Source organism: Electrophorus electricus, chromosome 6 (genome assembly GCF_041902795.1).
Source record: "Electrophorus electricus isolate QZ-2024a chromosome 6, ASM4190279v1, whole genome shotgun sequence".
NCBI classification, from domain to species: Eukaryota; Metazoa; Chordata; class Actinopteri; order Gymnotiformes; family Gymnotidae; genus Electrophorus; species Electrophorus electricus.
In genome coordinates, this window is record NC_137502.1 from 8,559,094 (window position 1) to 8,575,199 (window position 16,106).

The window sequence follows — 16,106 nt, forward strand, 5'->3', positions numbered from 1 at the left end:
GGGCCTACAACTAAATACATTTGAAAATGGAAACCTTAAAGCAGGAAAATTCGACTGATTGATCAAACAATCTCAATTTCTACCTATCCATATGTACTCAAAACTCAGCCAAGATGTGACAAGAATACCAGTTTAAGGAAGTGTCTTCTTCCTTCTGGTAAGAAAATAAAAGGTGTGGCCTCTTTCATACAAATAAATCATTCCTGGCATAAGTTTAATCTAAGCACCAGAAGCCACAAGTGTTTTGTTTTGTTTTTTGTTTTTTTGTTTTGTTTTGTTTTTTTTTTTTTAAGAATAAAAGGTGGCAAACCATTGTGACCAGAAGCTCAACTTCCTTTTTGTTAAAAATGTGAAAATAATTTTGAAACATGCATTTCACCACTGTAGTCTGTCACCTTTTGTATTCGTCATTTTTTATACTGCTGTAAAAATAAGAGCAAAGCATTTCCCCATTTTGCAACTGAGAGGGCAAAAGAAAGTAAAAGCAGAACTACTTAAACCACGCAATATGGCTCACTACTCAAAGAACTCTGTTATCTGAATTCAGTGACTTAACAACTTCACTTTAGGCAACAAGTGTAAAATATAAGTGGATTCTAATGTAATTTCACAGTAAATGGTCATTATATGTCCTGAGTTTATTCTTGGCATAAAAGCATAGAAAATGATATTGTGAGGTAAATAGTCACTGCAGACATTGTCACTGTAGACATTGTTGTTAAAATAAATCTAAAACACAGTGAGTGTTATGCAAACATCCATCCTGATATGTTTGTTAGAACATTCATAAAGGTGGCCTTTGGTCAATGCATAAAAGGATACATATACATCTGTTTTCTGTAATAATTTACATATTGTACGCAACCAGTTTCTGTCAGAATGTGTGAGTTAAATGCTCTCAATAAAAATAGCTGACACTACAAATACATGGACTAATTACATGTGGGTAAGCTGTACAAAATAAAGCTGACAGGTATTGACAAAGTAGTTTTGACTTCATTTCACAAACACATTTACCAGTGACATTCATTACTGGACATGGTTGAATATACAAGATACAAAAGATTTAAAGAGTGCAAAGCTACAAGTGGAATTCTCAATGACCCCTTTTTCTTGCAGAAGAAATCCCAAATATAATAACAAAAACTTATTAATAAGCTTTAAAAATTGTTTCCTATGAATCCAGAATAAAAATAGAATAATTCTGCAATTATGTGCAGGTGCAAATTTTCCACCTTTGCACAGTTGGTAAACAGTCCTCCAAAAGTTGCCTCAAAGTCCTCATGATGAAGAAACATGGCTGATCATTATTCACGGACAGGTATGGGGTTTACGTACGCTGCAGCCTCAAGGTCATCCAGTCTCTTCCTGCGCATGTCTGCGGGTGGGCGTGGAGGTGGGTTTTGGGGAGGCTGCTTGATGCTCTGAGACACATGTTTTGTGGGCTCTGCCTCAGGAAGGATGGGTTCCCAGTGCTCTCCGTGAATGGCTGCCTGTGTAGGCAGCAGTGGGGACAGATTTAGAGAAGTGTCACGAGAACTCCTACTACTACTACTTCCCCCACAGTTGCCATTACAAAGACACATACAGTGCAGCCACAAATGTTGCAACCAAAATGCAAAGCCTGTTTAGCCACAGTCATACTACAGCCCTGTCCAGGCTGGGCGTCAAGTGCATGGAAGTACATATCTGCCCAAAGATTTGAAACAACTGACAAGCAGGAATGTGATCGCAAGACATCACAAAATTTCAGAATAGACAGGAGAGCCAGGTGTCAGGTGTGTGTGTTTTAATGCGTCTTATGATTGGAAAAAAGTTTAAAAAAAAAACCAAAACACCTGTTTGTGCTCTATTGAACAGAAATTTTAACTTGAAACCTTCCCATTTTTGCAAAGAGAATTATATAATACCAATTTAAGTTAAATTGAAGAAATGAGTGAAATAAGTGAAAGCAAATGTTTTCTAAATCTTCAACAAAGGTTAACCCATTAGTAAACCACAAAACTATATGCTAATTAATTATATGCATTTACATATCAGAATTACATAACAGAGACGTGTGTGTAAAGAAGGAAATTCCTAACAGGGAACAGGAAAAACCTCTTTATTCAGTCTCCAAGAGATCAGAAATCTAAGCGCTCAGAGGTTACTGTTACTTACTGAAAGGTAGATGAGACTGGCTATTCCAAGGCAAACACAGCCTAAAACTGTGGCAAGCATAAATCCTCCTGGGATACAGAGCCTATGGATGTTAAAAACAAAAAAAGAAAAAAAAAGAAACAGCGCAACTTCTTGAAAAACATTGAGAGTGCCATGACACCATATCAACAACAGACAGCAGGTTCCAATGAGTGAATGGTATTTACTTGTACCTGTCTGTGTACTCAATGAATGAGGTTTTATTGTTGGACAAAAAGGGTAAAAAAAAAAATGCAGCCTAGCACACTTACAAAAGTGAGAGTTTACTTACACAGCATGCAAGAACGCTCTTACGTAGTAATTTCTAGTCAGGGGCCCAAATGCCTTTACACATACTGTGAAGCAGTATTGTCCCCTGAGGGAAAATCATAGATTTGAGTCACTTACCACAATCTTATTAAGGAGCAAGACATGCTCTACACAACTGACCGTTTTGACCGTTAATGACAGAGGTTACAACGGAAAAGCAGTCTAACAAAAAGCAGAATGAAAAGCATAAGAAATATATAATTAAAATAGAATAAAGAACATATGACTCCAGGAAGCACTTACGTTCTCTCAAAATTAGTACCTTTGATCCTCTTACTCCGTGGGTACTCAAGCAAACACACAAACACACCTGCAGCTCTTGGCTAGTTAAGGGTAACATCATTTACATTTCTCACTGGCACTTATTCAGACATACATTAAAGACAACTTCAACAAATAATTGTTTCCCTCATTTTCTAAAAGCTACTAATCTAAACGATTTTTAAGAAACCGCTGACAGAATACTATTAGCCTACATTACAGGGCCCATGTCACCAAAAAGACTGTAAATGCAGAACTAAGTCAGTGCATGGATCTTTATAAGAGAGGATACATTCCAAACGCAGCGAACTTCCAGCCGCTGAACTGGCCAGCCACCCCTACGATGCCCCCAGTTAGGTAAACTGAAACAGGGAAGTAAGAAAGCAAATCATGATCAAACTTGTATTTCCTCATGAGTCAAGCGACACACTAAACAATTTTGATTTAAAACATTACTTTCCCCAAAACAGTGCGTATAGACAGCGTACAGTATGTCTTCTCACGGCTGACACAATGAAAACATTTCGCGAATTTATATCACTGTGCGTCTGGCTGGGGGGTTAGTTTACTTGCTATACTGTTAAGATTAATAGCTATCGTAAATTCATAGCAACTATACATAAGAAATATTTAATCTTATTTGTTTTAATGATTAATAATCACACGTCAACGCAGCTTTGAAATAAGAGTTGTACTAAAGTTTTGGTCTACTTACTAAATCCAGCGGCAAGGGCTTGCTCATTGGCCCACATAGCCCACTCGATCTTTCCCATTGTCAGAGGTAGTTTAATTAAGAGTGTTGTCAAGGGCTGCTTCGCCAGGATATGCTGCTTTTTCTCGACAGATGCTACCACTCTTCAATCTACATGCAGTCTCAACTTTATTTGAAGAACAAAAAGGTGGGATTTTCCAGAGTGCGCAAACCCAACCCAATGGATTTCGTCACTTCCTATTTTAAAGTTTCTGGTTTGAATCTTTTGATGAATGCTCTGCGTCCAGTAATAAGAAAAGCGACAGACCGACCTAGATATAACGCCAAGTAAGAGTCACAACTGTCAGGTGCTAGAGTGGGTTTAATTGTGAGATAAAGGAAACGAAAGAAAGAAAAATCAAGAGCCAGAGTCATGTCAGCAACAACAACAACAACAACAACAACAACAAAAAAATATATATATATATATATTTGAATGTCATTAAAAGAATATTCACAAACTATAAAAATGCATTAAAAGATCTGCCTGAAATTAATGTATATACATACATGTGTAAAGACATATTCTTGCACTTTTGGTAAAAAAAAACAAAACCCAATTCCAGATATTATCCAAATGCAATACAGTTGTTTATAAAAACCATATCATTCTCCAATATTTAACATTTAGGTTAAATTATGCATTTATTCATACTTTTGATTCGATGTCAGACTTTGGTGCTGCATGCCATCCATTAATACTCAGGTACTTTTCTTTGGAAGTCCATCTGGACCCAACAAGTGAAAGTCTGGGTCCTTCACCATACATGGACCAGGGCCAGCCTGGAAAAAAACTAATTAGTTGCTAGATTTACCTATGAATGATAATTATGAATAGTCACTCTGTGGGGTAGAACAAATACTTACACAAGATTACAGTTCCTTGTAATGTTATTTCCTTGTTTATTTTCTGCAGTTTTCTTCATCAAAATTTCCTTACAGGTGAAGGAAGTGTGAGTCACATACCTTAGTGCTGATGATGTAGCTGATGCCCTTTGGTACAGACTCCACCCCAATGGCTCTAATCAGCTCTTCAGACAGTGAGGCACGGCCAATAGGAAGGCCTTTCACAAACCTAGAGTGACAACAAGCACATTCAAAACAAAGACCCAGAACATATCCTGGTAACAGCCTACCAATAGGAAAAAATAATTACACACACAAACACTTTTTCTCAAAATTGTATTAAATTTTCTACACGTTCCAACAAACTTGGAACAGAGAACAACTCAATCTCTTAGAATACATAATCAGGACATAACATTACATAATCAGGACGTAATAAATAAATAAAGCAAATGAATAAATGTTGCTTATTGATTGCATAAATTGAAATAATTTTATATTATGTTATGTGAAAACGCAATAAATACTCACTCGCCACCATTGGATTCTGGAGGAAAAAAATGTCGAACCACCTCGACAAATTCCTGAACATAGTCTTGCAAGGTGTAAATCACAGCATTAGGACCAGCATCGAATGTATATGCCACCTGGTAGACAGAAGAGTGAAAGCCAATTCAAATGTATGTTTAGAGGACATATGTACAGGTGACATTAAAATGACCATCTGCACATTACTGAATGTATGTACAGTGACATGCCTTCCTATCAACAAATACCACAGACTGTTTACTACCTAATGAATCTGACCTGAAATGTCCAAAGATGAGCTTTCTAACTAGTCATGGGGTTACTGAAAGGGAGCTATAGTGGAGTTTTCCCATAACTAGATGTGGGGGGGAAAGGGGCTATATGCAAAAAATCCAAGTAAACTAACTGGCTGAATCATTACTTTTGATGCCGTCCAAGTCTGTAGTAGATAAAGGCCACAAAAGAACAACATGATCAAATTGATCTAGGATGCAAACCAAAACAGTACATCTTGTCTGAAAACCAGATGTACTTTTGTACAACCAGGACAAATGGGCATCTGGACTACAACATAAAATAGCCACCATCACACAACACACAGCTTCTTAAATCAAAGTAATTTATTTGAAATAAACTGATTAGAAACTCCTGTTCTACAAAGCCACAATGAGGGTTATTTGTTTTAAATACAATTTTATCCAAAACTCTCTTGATGATAAGAACAAAATGCTCGCTTGCTAAATTGACCCCTTAAGGGCTTGTTTCAGAAAGAGTGTACACAAACAAGCAAAAAAAACCAAAAAAAAAAACAACATGCATCAATATAAAATGATGAACTCATAAAACCTGGATTGCCTCAGAAAGCTGTACTCACTCGGGTCTCTTGGTAATGCCGATTGTAGTGATGCACCAGGCCGATGACCTTTTGGGATATGTCGCCTAGATAGAATATGGGAGGGTAGGTGTCCAGGCAGGTGGCATGAAACTGATTACTATCCTTCATGGTGAGCTCACCGAAGTCTGCAAAGTTTCGTCTCCGGATAGCACTGATCATTTCCTCCATCCTACCTGGAACCACGCTGTCTGCACGGTACTGTGAGGAAGGGATACAAAAGACCACACTAACCCACTCGGTCGGGTGTGGGCAGATGCATACTTTTGTAGGTCGAATTTCAGTGCATTTCTCACTGAATACACTTCATAAGCTTGTTTTTATACAATATCAAATTTTGATGCTCAATACCACAATAAGTTCATGTCACAATTCTGACTTTGATTCAATTCTGAGTCTGTCTCAGACTAAGTTCTAACTCTGTTTCTGTACCTTTAACAGTGTGCTCGTTTCCACACTGGTCTTCATGCCAGAAGTGCTTCCAACAGGCTTCCGCTCTGCAGTAACCTGAAAGCACAGAACAAAGAGTAATTTCAATATAAACAAAAATAAGACTTTCATAAACAAGACGACAAAATCATTTACTGGATATCCACTAAAGAAAGAAATGACCGACCCATGAATCAATGTCTTTTTTAGTTAAAAGGTGAGATTTACAACTAAATATAAAGCTCAAGAAAATGTACAATCAGTTGGCGCTCACCACCAGGACCAGAACTCTGAGCTCTGGCCAGTGAGACTCAGGTTCCACCTGCTCAGCCAGACTGTCTTTGCCATCCTGCCTCTCACCCATCTTCCACTGGACAAAACCTCCATACAGGCTCCTGCAGGCACTCCCTGAGCCCTGCCGTGCCACCAGGGACAGCTCACTGTCCACTCCAAACAAGCGAGACAGGGAGTACACTGAGGGGGAAGCGTGTGGATCAACAGCATGTAATGAATACAGTATGTGTAAGCATCATGAAAGGCATGCACTAACACTCACCCAGGCAGGCATAGCCAGCTGCAGAGGACGCCAGACCAGCCGCAGTTGGGAAGTTGTTGACAGAACAGATATGGACTCTATGAGACAAACTGACGTCAGAGCTAGGATCGCCATTGCTGCGCCTCTTCCGTGCTAACCGTCTGACTAAGAAAAACAAGAGAGTGGAGAGAAAAACATCACAAAATGTGTGTTAGGTGTAGTCATTCATATCAATTCATGGGTAAATAAAAGATACGTTGGGTCCTACTCTCTCTAAGGCAAGACTGCAGTCTTGGCTGGTTAATATCTTCCTCTTTGCCATTCAACCAGATACGGTCCTCTTGGAAATCTCTGCTGCATGCAACTGTTGTAGTCGTTTTAAGCTGATTAGGGAAAAGTGAGGTTAAGGTCATGATCACCAAGCAAGACAGAAGCTCCTTAGCGCCAAAATGATTAAATCGGACAAATAAACACACCAGTGAACAAAGTAGATCCCTTCAGCTCACCTGGTCTTGATGCAGAGTGACACTAAGTGAGGAGTTAACTGGTAGGATCAGCACTTCGTCCCGTTTACCCCCTATGAATAATAAACTCGTTAAATATAAATCGTAGGCTAAAGGGCACACGATAAAAGACTGATCACAGAGATTGCAGCACAAGGCACTGAACCTCAGCTAGCTGTACTAGCCATGCAAGGTACCTAGTAGCTACCCTAATGTTACTTCAAATATAGAATATATTATTGTCGGTCTGTCAGTGAAATATCAACTCGCTGGTTAGCTCTATCTAGCTATATCTTTGGGAAAAGTTGGAAAATTAGCGTATCTTAAAATGTAGTTTACAGTTGGGAAAGAGGATACACTCGAAGAACATTAGGCACACTTACAGTATTTAATGACCGCAATATTTACTGGCGCAGTGCACGTGATCATTGATGCATGTTCGCTGTTTGTCTCCGGCATCATGTCTAATTCACTGAATTAATACAGTCCGATGTCGCTATCTTTAAAAATAAATTTCTCCACACACAAAAAAGCAAAGTTGCAAGAAATACATCGCACACCGAAATTTGGGAAGCCATGGTATGACAGCGGTGCCTACGATTGGTTAGTGTTAAGACACGAGCCTCAGTTCCCCGCCAATCCAAATGTGCTTTGTGCAGATGCAATTCTGTGCAACCAATGAGGTGAGGTCGGACCATCCACACGAAAGTATATCCGGACCGAAAAGGCTGGGGTCGCCACTTGATCCCGCCCTCTTTAATCTGACATCTTAACAAGGACGGCAGTGAAAGGTAAGGTTAGGAAAGGTAAACTGAGGTCAAACTTGAGGCTTTTTCCTGACAACTGCTTGCAGAAATGCACGCTAGTTGTATTTTATAAGGAAAAACGTAAACCTTGGCCTAACTAACACGAAACAATTTCCCTGAAAATTAAATTGCAGTTTACTTTTACAAATCACCAGAGAATTACACTTATATTACTAGTTAACTACCACAGATGCACAAAATTCATAAAACAATTTTCTGTATGGTTACAAAGTGTAGCTATATCACTATTTTGTTGTTATATACTGGTCCAAGATTGTTTCCAACTACTTTTTTATTAAAATTATTACAATTTCTTTATCTGTAGATTAAAAAAAAATAATAATAAAAAAAGTTTCTCACTAAAGGTTTGTATCGTCTTCATTCCTTCACTCCTCTTGTTTTGTATTGGGAGAATATATAAAAACAATATAAGCAGTGGAAATTTCTCTGGTTATTTGTTCATATTCCTGTAAAATGTTCACATGCACAACATAAAAGGCAGATAAATATATCTTAATACACCAGGTACTTTAAGAATATTAGGTAAAAGTTGTTTAAGGCTCTTTTTTTATTATGTAAACAGATGCACATACATATTAGAAGAAGAATGGGGATGAAAAATGAATGAGGCCTGTTCCATTTTGGTGCTAATTAAGAATGACTACAGTCTCTAGTAAAAATGTAATTGCAGCAATATTCTTACTGCAATTTGTAGTCTTGTTAACCCCCCCCCCCAACAAAAAAAAAACAAAAAGAGAGAAAGAAATCTGGTGAACCATAATGAAAAATGTGATACAACAGAAACAACAATGATGAGAAGTTCCTGTGTCCCCAAAGGTCTAGAGTCTCTATCTTGGGATACTCTCTTCAGACAGAACCTTTGGTTACAGACTCTGGTGCTTTTCTAAAGCCAGAGTAGATCTCCCATATCTCGCCAGCAAGCTGATCAGTGTCAGTCCTCAATCATCATCCTCTTCATCTGAATCCATCACGCGGCGTCTGTTAAACTGGGAGAGAGAACAGTAATGGGTACACTGAAGTACAATTTATCATTTCAATTTTCAGCTCACTTAGAGTAAAATCTTTGCCGCTAATTTCATATTTGGGATTGGGGATTATTTCCCTAACATGACAAATTTATAGACAAGAAATTACCTTGACAGTCGTCTTTTTCTCTGTTTGCTGACTGACTTTTTCAAGGATCTCTATCAAACCCGTCTCTGAGATCTAAGAAGTGAGAGAAGACACCCCCTAATTGCATATGCATACAGAAGAGACACTGAAAGCAGCCCTGTTATGTGCAGATTTATCTTTCTCACCTTTCCCCCAAGCTGACCAAAGCGTGCCATCTGTATCAGGTAATTTTCAACTGCTTTTGCTTTGTCTGGTTTTACCAGTGCCAGATTACTCACTGAAATCAAAGGAACATTTTCTTAGAGATGATTAAAGGGAACACTGCCACCCACTAGCCAACCAGATGGCTGTACTGGAAATGGGGAAAATTTATAATATAGCATATAAATTAACGTACATCTGGCCCGGGCTGACTGATCCAAGACTTGAGCTAATATCGAGTTTCTCATTTCTGTTTCTCTGTGGGTAGAAAATTACAGGAGATATGTATTAATAAAAATGACATTCAAAAGCAAACTGTATCTTTCAAATGCTTGAAAAATACAAAAAACCTTTAAGTTACACAAAGTTGCAATTTCAGACAGTATAAAAAAACAAAAACACTAAATCAAGCAGCTCTTTTCTACCCATGGAAAAGAATCCATTGTTTAAACATTCTGACTATCCATACCTTTGTTTGGCTTCCTGTTGATCTTGCTGATTATTGGAGGAGTTCTACAAATAAAATTGTGATAAATAATTGTGTTCCATGATTCATTTTCCAGCTATTCATACAAGTATACAGCATTTCAGACAGACCTCTTCAGTATGTTGATCCTAGGCAGTTCCTTTTTGAGACCTGAACTGTTAACACTGCCATGCTCAAAAACATGCTGCTACACTTGTTTGACATTTTACAAGATAACGCCATGTTTGACCTAATATTTATTCAGGTCAGTGTGTGTCAATGTCAGAAAAATAACTAGCTACTTCATTCTGTTTATAACACAAATAAACAAATTTTATAAGATGATAATAGGATTTTTTTTCCTTTTAATTGTTTAAATGGAAAGCAAAGTATGTGAAAAGAGATCACAGACCAGAGGGGTAAGAACTGAAGTCAAGCTGACTCAAGTCACTAAGCTAATTCTACAGAGGTACTGTAGATTAGTGATGACTTAGACTTTCCTTCATATCTACACAATTTGTTAATCTTCATTATCACTCAAATGCAAGGTACCTGCATAAGGTTGCCTGGTGGTTGTGACAAGACACTCCTCTCTACACCTCTGTCTGAGGCAATTAACCTCAATCACAAGCAATATTCAAAAATTAATTTCAAAGAACAGATAGCCTACCCTGACACTTAGTAACAATTATTATACACATTATGATGTGCTTTCTTTCACGCTGCCCCAATAATCAATTGTTCATCATCATCAACCTCAACTCAAGCATTATGCATGTAAATCAATGAGCCCAGTATCTCTCAAGATGATCTACTGAGGAATCCATATTGCATGCAATATGTAGTGAATTCATTTAACCCACACATCTCACACCAGAACCCAAAATCTCTAACAATATGACAAGTCCACACCAGGTCGCCTCTGTCAGGGCAAAAGCTTCTGTACTGGCGGAAACCAGTCATATTCAGGCGTTGCAGCAGAGATCAAGGGAATAAAGTGTAAGAGGATAGACTGCTGATTCATACTGGCAGTAGCAGTAAAAACAATCACTTCCCAATATACTACTCTGTGGACCAGGCATGTTAAACTCAATTTTGGCCAAAGCTACACTGGCATTTATTATATTTGTTTATATATTTATGTGCCCAAAAGGTTATAAACTGTTAAGCTAACCTTTTCAGAAACAAACCTTACTCACACTGCTGTGTCTTTCTGTGCTGTTGCTATGCTACTGTAAACATGCAATACTGCAGGTGTGCAGAAGCCATTGCTTATTTATTTTTTTTACTTTACAATGTGAGCCATGTTATCTTATTAGCTTTGAGCTTAGTTTCATAGCGGTGCTGAAAATTGAGGACTGCCATGTCTCTACGTGGAATGTGCCGAGTTGTGACGAATGGGGGACTAGGGCTGAACAATACATCAGTGGTTCGTTGATTGGTCTCTGCTTTACTGAATGCTGCAATATATAGATCAGGGTTTTACAATGCAAGCAAAACGCTAGCCTTTACTAGCATTTAAAAGTGAATGAAATGTTCATTTAGAAGCTCGAGAGATTTGACCTGAGGTGTTCAACTATATTGGTAACCGTTTTATTTATAGGATGTTAAGTGAGCACCAAAGAAATTCTTTCTGTCTTAACAGCAGTTTGCTATAGGTCATTGCCCCCATTCTCAGACCATGTAAAACATGAGCAAAGGATTCATCCATGACTTCCTTAGGAAACCCACAGTTATGAAAATCCTTTCTACTTATGACATTATGAAACCAGTAATTCCAGTTATGAAAACATTTCCATACTTTTCTATTATTAGTATCTATAAGTAATGGATAGAATTTTGCAGGCCTTGGAATGTGAAGAGTCGCAAACTGGAATGGGAGTCCACAGATTTATAATACAAAGCTTTAAAATATTTTCTTAATGCAAGACCTGAGAAGAACCCTCCAGTTCCTCCTCATACATCACTGCATGTAATCTACTTTATTACTTGCAAGAGACGTAATCAGTTTTACATTTGAGAAACCAAAAGAAAGCTTGCTGAATATCTTCAGACTATCAGAATTAAGAATTTGCTGTTTCCAGTGGCAAGGCATTTGAATATTTATGGACACTGCATTAATAATGTATCTGTTTGCATTGCCAGATGTTGATTATGGCATCAATTATGTTGAAGCAAACTCAAAGAAACAGAACTCAACTACACTCTTGGAACTTTATAACAACATGTAATGAATGTTATTATTTAAACATCTACTTTTTCATATATAAACTGGTTCCTCCTCCTAGAAATTCAGAAGCACTTAGCGTTAGCTTGCACAACCTCTGTTGCAAACGCTGTTTTTTTTTTTTCTGGAAATCTTGTGTACTTCAATACAATTTTTAGCATCTATCTTTATACAAGATTCAAGGTGAGTAACTGCAGTGAGCTGTAGTAAAAGGTGTAGCTAGCTAATGTTGAAAATTGTGCCATAAAAACATTGACATTTTAAGATTGCTAGCTAAATAGTTAAAGAGTATGTGATGCATCTAGAGTAAGAGAAAAAGAAAAAAGAAAAAAAAGTGCACCACCAGGGAACTACGCAAACTAGGTTAATCTAGCTAGCCATGTGCCACCAAAGATTTTCTAATATTAATGCCAGACAAGAAACTGGTGCCACTCCTCTGTAATGCTAGCTAACGCTAACTAGTTAGCCAGCAACTTCTGATAGCTAGGCTAGCTAACTAGCTTAACAAAGTATCTTATTTCGCAAGCTAAGGCTGCCCAACTATGTTGCCTGTGTATGCTAAAGACTAAACCAGCAACGCACAATATGTAAAAAAAATAAAAATAAACAAAGCGCAGCTAAAGATACATGACCAACATTAACAGTTAATTCTGCTCCTTCGGCCTAAAACGTGCGTCTCCCATATTTCGTCGGAAATGTCATCCAAGATGTCCAAGATGATTTGTGTTTTAACTACTACAAGTTTCCCCACTTACCCCATGATTTGACTGCAGTTCCGCCATACGTTGCCGTCTAATCGCTTCCAGTTCCTCATCAGCCATTTTCTAATACTCGTTATAATAAAAATGTAAGAAACTCGGCTCAAGATCTGCACAAATAATGTTTTACTGTGTGGGTGCTAGCCAGGCTGAATTAATCACGACCAGAGTAATCGAGCCTTCTACATGTACGACCTTTTCAGGCTTCGGAAATTCCTGCGTACTTATTGTTAAATGTTATCCCATCCAAAAAGGAGTCCAACCACCAAGAAAACCAGTAAAAGGTGCACTGAGGAGGACTATAAATAAGATGCATGTTCTAATGTACTTATTTTATTTTAAGAATAGCAAGTCATGGACCTTCATGTTTGGGTTTTTAATGCGTATTTAAGTGTAAAAAGTGAAGTTTGTGTAAAGGCAATACCTTACAGTTGGTAATAAATGCAAAGAGGATTTAATCTGTATAAGTGTTGGAATGAATTTTACAAACATGCAAAGTTCTTCTTTGAGATGTGCTGCCCAAGACTACATCAGACTATTATTCATTTTATTTAAAATGTATGTGGAACATTTATACTTCCAAATGCATTAAAATAAAGAATAATATTTACCTGTTTTGCTTACACTACTGCTTTTGAAAGTAAATCTTACTCTGCTAAGATTGGTATGAAAAATGGTCACTTTTGGTCACATTCAGAAATACAAATGTGGAAACCTGGAAAGCAGATGTGTTCTTCTTGGTCAACTGGTAGATCGGGTAAAACAACACGTTTGCGACATCAAGAAATCGTGGGTTTGATCCCAGGGAATACGCCTATTCTAATAGTCGATGACAGTGTCTGCTAAATGCTGAAAATGCAAACACACCGGTTGTTTCATTTGCAGACGTGCGTCGGAATGCGTGCATCTTCTTCCAAACGCTCGAGGAACAGCACTCATGTTTAAGCATATCAGAATGAATACACTGCATTATTTAACTTCCTCTGTAGGTGCTATAAGAGAATCGACTCAGTAGAAGTGGTACATGGAATTTCTGAGATGCATCAGTGATGGTGAAGACAATCTGTGAGTAAATGTCAAATGTTTATTAGAATAGACATTATTCAGACAGCTATACTTCACTTAACACTTGAATGAAAACACTCATAGGATGCATATTTATACTTATATTACTATAACAGGGACAGTAACACTTTCATATCAGGTTTGGATCCCTTTTTATTTATTTTTTTTACACAGTTGGCCTACCTCAACATATGGGTAGAAGCAAGTCTCCCCTAATGCCTCCCAGTACTGTCCAGTCTCAAAGCGCATCTTATAAGCACCAGGAATGAAGGCTTCTCTGGTGATGAGGCATGGGCACCGTCCATCGTTGTTGGTAGTTCTAGAAGGAATGGCTTTGTCAAGGTTGTCACCTTATCGGCATGCGTGCTAGACTTATTTATGTAAGTATTCCTTCCTGGTGGATAAAGCAGCTTCTTGTTCTGTTGTACCCTGTTGTTAGCAGATTCCATGTCATTGAGGTGGGATCCAGGAAGTGTAGGCTAAGGCCCATGCTGGCAGCTGGTGTACCGTGGCCAGTGTTCAGTACATGCGTGGTGAGAGGGCTGGGCGTTGATATGGACATTTCTGCACACTGTGGCAGGCATATGTTGAATATAACATTCACATTTTATATGAAATATACAACTTAAATACTTTGGAAGTTACTAAAGACATAACATATATTTAAAACATGAATGTCAAAATAATAATAAAAACATTTGTTAGTCTTACCTGGTTTGCTGCCCAAATATGATCTTTGATGTGCTGCAGCCTGGTACTCATTTGTAGTGCTTGTCCTTGCTAGATCTCACTACATTTCAAAACGTACCTATGAATGCTTGGCTTGATCAGGTGATCAAGTAGCTCACCTTAAAAACTCCTTATTTGGTGTATTATGTAGCTGTTTAAACTAGTGTTTACTCTGCCAGACGACGACATGGCTTTGACTATATACAAGACCCCAGCCACTATGAAGTTGAGCAGAACTGGATGTAGTTTCTAATCATTAATAAGTAGATAACAGCTTACAGATCCAGGAAATTTCTTAAGTACCTTGCTAGGTCAAACATAGTACTGTTATTATAACTATAAAACTATCTCATAATACCTTTGAAGTATTTGGTACTTACAGTGTGGCAGTAGAATGTCTGTATCCAAGTGGCAGTGCAAGCCATTGACCTTTGGGTATTTCACCTACTAGTGATCAGTCAGTGCAAAGTGCAGGTACATACTTCAGACATATGCTCAGAAATGAATATAGCAAATTTAAAGTATTTGTTTTTAAATTAAGGAGATTTCATTCTATGTCATGAATGTTTATGGAACATTCTGTCCAAAACCCATTATAGGTGATTTCTTATCAGTGGTGAACATAGTTTGGAGGAAATTAGGTAACATTCCCTGGATTCCGTTTAGCAGGAAGAGGTACATTACACCTCTTGGTTTAAAATGGAGAGCTGGAGTGCAGAAATATTTTCAAGTTTTTGTTGTTGTCAATATCACTTTGTATCGCAGGTCCATTTTTAACTAGAAGCAAAATGTCAGCGGCAGATCATCCTGATGTTATCAGCCAATAATATCCGACATGCAGACTGGAAATGCATTACAAATTTGTAAAGACTGCAGACCAAGAACAGAATGTGGTAACACAGAGTTGCAGAACAGATGGTGATAGGATGAACCTTTTTGTTTCACAGTAGTTCCAATCAATCTTCATTAGGTAATGTGATGCTACAAAGGTTGAGCATACAGTACAAGCTCATAAAGTTTTTCATTTTTGACTAATTGTTCTAGTTAATTACTGACCTTACAGAGTGGGTTATGATGCTCCTATGTTAAGTTGGAAGGTCAGGTTTACAGTAACACCAGGAGTTAAAGTGAACCCTATCTAAATACTGTAATTTAAAACCACTGTAAAAGTATATGGTGAAATAAATTGCTAGACATGCATTGCATTGCATTGCATCATTACAGTATGCCTCACTGGAATAGCATATGAAAGGATAGATTTTGCATGGAATACTCAGTTCAGTTCAGCAGTGGTATGATTTTCCTCCAAAATGCCTCTGGATCTCATTTTACACAGAAACCCCATTAATTAACTGTAGCTGCAACCTGCAGCTTGTGAGCTGGTTCCAGGTTTTTGACAATAGCTGGTTTGCCAAGTACTGAGAGGCTAAACACTTTGGCAGCCATGAGCAGAGCAGGACACCACGG

General features: G+C 37.9%; 4 protein-coding genes and 1 long non-coding RNA gene across 7 annotated transcripts; 1 reads left to right on the forward strand and 4 right to left on the reverse strand.

Annotated features, from left to right (window-relative positions):
- Positions 1–623: 623 nt before the first annotated feature.
- cyba (cytochrome b-245, alpha polypeptide) lies at positions 624–3,693 on the reverse strand. 2 transcript variants are annotated; one of them, XM_026999590.3, is made up of 6 exons: positions 3,485–3,693; positions 3,062–3,131; positions 2,752–2,826; positions 2,471–2,554; positions 2,161–2,242; positions 624–1,493 (listed from the first exon to the last, which is right to left on the reverse strand). In XM_026999590.3, exons 1-6 carry the CDS (start codon positions 3,540–3,542, stop codon positions 1,308–1,310), a joined length of 555 nt encoding a protein of 184 aa, XP_026855391.1. In that variant the 5' UTR covers positions 3,543–3,693; the 3' UTR covers positions 624–1,307. The 2 variants fall into 2 exon arrangements, with proteins under 2 accessions (XP_026855391.1, XP_081571411.1); XM_081715285.1 differs by lacking the exon at positions 2,471–2,554.
- A 131-nt stretch (positions 3,694–3,824) lies between these two features.
- Positions 3,825–8,550, reverse strand: mvda (mevalonate (diphospho) decarboxylase a). Its single transcript, XM_026999589.3, has 11 exons — positions 8,420–8,550; positions 7,637–8,021; positions 7,257–7,327; positions 7,019–7,133; positions 6,772–6,915; positions 6,490–6,689; positions 6,219–6,293; positions 5,769–5,987; positions 4,898–5,013; positions 4,487–4,595; positions 3,825–4,303 (listed from the first exon to the last, which is right to left on the reverse strand). The coding sequence occupies exons 2-11, from the start codon at positions 7,713–7,715 to the stop codon at positions 4,223–4,225; spliced, it is 1,209 nt and encodes a 402-aa protein (XP_026855390.2). The 5' UTR covers positions 7,716–8,021; positions 8,420–8,550; the 3' UTR covers positions 3,825–4,222.
- Positions 8,551–8,609: 59 nt separating this feature from the next.
- pdcd5 (programmed cell death 5) lies at positions 8,610–13,023 on the reverse strand. 2 transcript variants are annotated; one of them, XM_026999437.3, is made up of 6 exons: positions 12,843–13,023; positions 9,864–9,907; positions 9,591–9,652; positions 9,379–9,470; positions 9,215–9,286; positions 8,610–9,066 (listed from the first exon to the last, which is right to left on the reverse strand). In XM_026999437.3, exons 1-6 carry the CDS (start codon positions 12,906–12,908, stop codon positions 9,019–9,021), a joined length of 384 nt encoding a protein of 127 aa, XP_026855238.1. In that variant the 5' UTR covers positions 12,909–13,023; the 3' UTR covers positions 8,610–9,018. The 2 variants fall into 2 exon arrangements, with proteins under 2 accessions (XP_026855238.1, XP_081571412.1); XM_081715286.1 differs by lacking the exon at positions 12,843–13,023 and adding an exon at positions 10,413–12,814.
- Positions 12,171–14,202, forward strand: LOC145658458 (uncharacterized). Its single transcript, XR_014124028.1, has 3 exons — positions 12,171–12,270; positions 13,835–13,910; positions 14,085–14,202. It is a non-coding gene; the product is annotated as an uncharacterized LOC145658458 (long non-coding RNA).
- On the reverse strand, positions 13,128–15,054 carry uraha (urate (5-hydroxyiso-) hydrolase a). The gene is made up of 5 exons (XM_026999588.2): positions 15,020–15,054; positions 14,622–14,700; positions 14,339–14,481; positions 14,094–14,229; positions 13,128–13,908 (listed from the first exon to the last, which is right to left on the reverse strand). The coding sequence occupies exons 2-5, from the start codon at positions 14,670–14,672 to the stop codon at positions 13,819–13,821; spliced, it is 420 nt and encodes a 139-aa protein (XP_026855389.1). The 5' UTR covers positions 14,673–14,700; positions 15,020–15,054; the 3' UTR covers positions 13,128–13,818.
- Positions 15,055–16,106: the final 1,052 nt, after the last annotated feature.

Excerpts from the sequence above, each read along its gene's own strand:
- cyba (XM_026999590.3), bottom strand. The coding sequence starts at position 3,542 with ATGGGAAAGATCGAGTGGGCTATGTGGGCCAATGAGCAAGCCCTTGCC. Across the intron at positions 2,827-3,061 it reads AAGTTCGCTGCGTTTGGAAT|AGCTGCAGGTGTGTTTGTGT; the intron begins GTATCCTCTCTT and ends TAACTAGCCAAG. Across the intron at positions 2,555-2,751 it reads GGTACTAATTTTGAGAGAAC|GGGACAATACTGCTTCACAG; the intron begins GTAAGTGCTTCC and ends ATTTTCCCTCAG.
- mvda (XM_026999589.3), bottom strand. The coding sequence starts at position 7,715 with ATGATGCCGGAGACAAACAGCGAACATGCATCAATGATCACGTGCACT. Across the intron at positions 7,134-7,256 it reads TCACTCTGCATCAAGACCAG|CTTAAAACGACTACAACAGT; the intron begins GTGAGCTGAAGG and ends TTCCCTAATCAG. Across the intron at positions 6,690-6,771 it reads AGCTGGCTATGCCTGCCTGG|TGTACTCCCTGTCTCGCTTG; the intron begins GTGAGTGTTAGT and ends CTTCCCCCTCAG.
- pdcd5 (XM_026999437.3), bottom strand. The coding sequence starts at position 12,908 with ATGGCTGATGAGGAACTGGAAGCGATTAGACGGCAACGTATGGCGGAA. Across the intron at positions 9,471-9,590 it reads TCAGTCAGCCCGGGCCAGAT|TGAGTAATCTGGCACTGGTA; the intron begins GTACGTTAATTT and ends CTTTGATTTCAG. Across the intron at positions 9,067-9,214 it reads AGAAAAAGACGACTGTCAAG|TTTAACAGACGCCGCGTGAT; the intron begins GTAATTTCTTGT and ends TCTCTCTCCCAG.
- uraha (XM_026999588.2), bottom strand. The coding sequence starts at position 14,672 with ATGAGTACCAGGCTGCAGCACATCAAAGATCATATTTGGGCAGCAAAC. Across the intron at positions 14,482-14,621 it reads ATATTTGGGCAGCAAACCAG|TGTGCAGAAATGTCCATATC; the intron begins GTAAGACTAACA and ends TGCCTGCCACAG. Across the intron at positions 14,230-14,338 it reads TGGAATCTGCTAACAACAGG|AACTACCAACAACGATGGAC; the intron begins GTACAACAGAAC and ends CATTCCTTCTAG.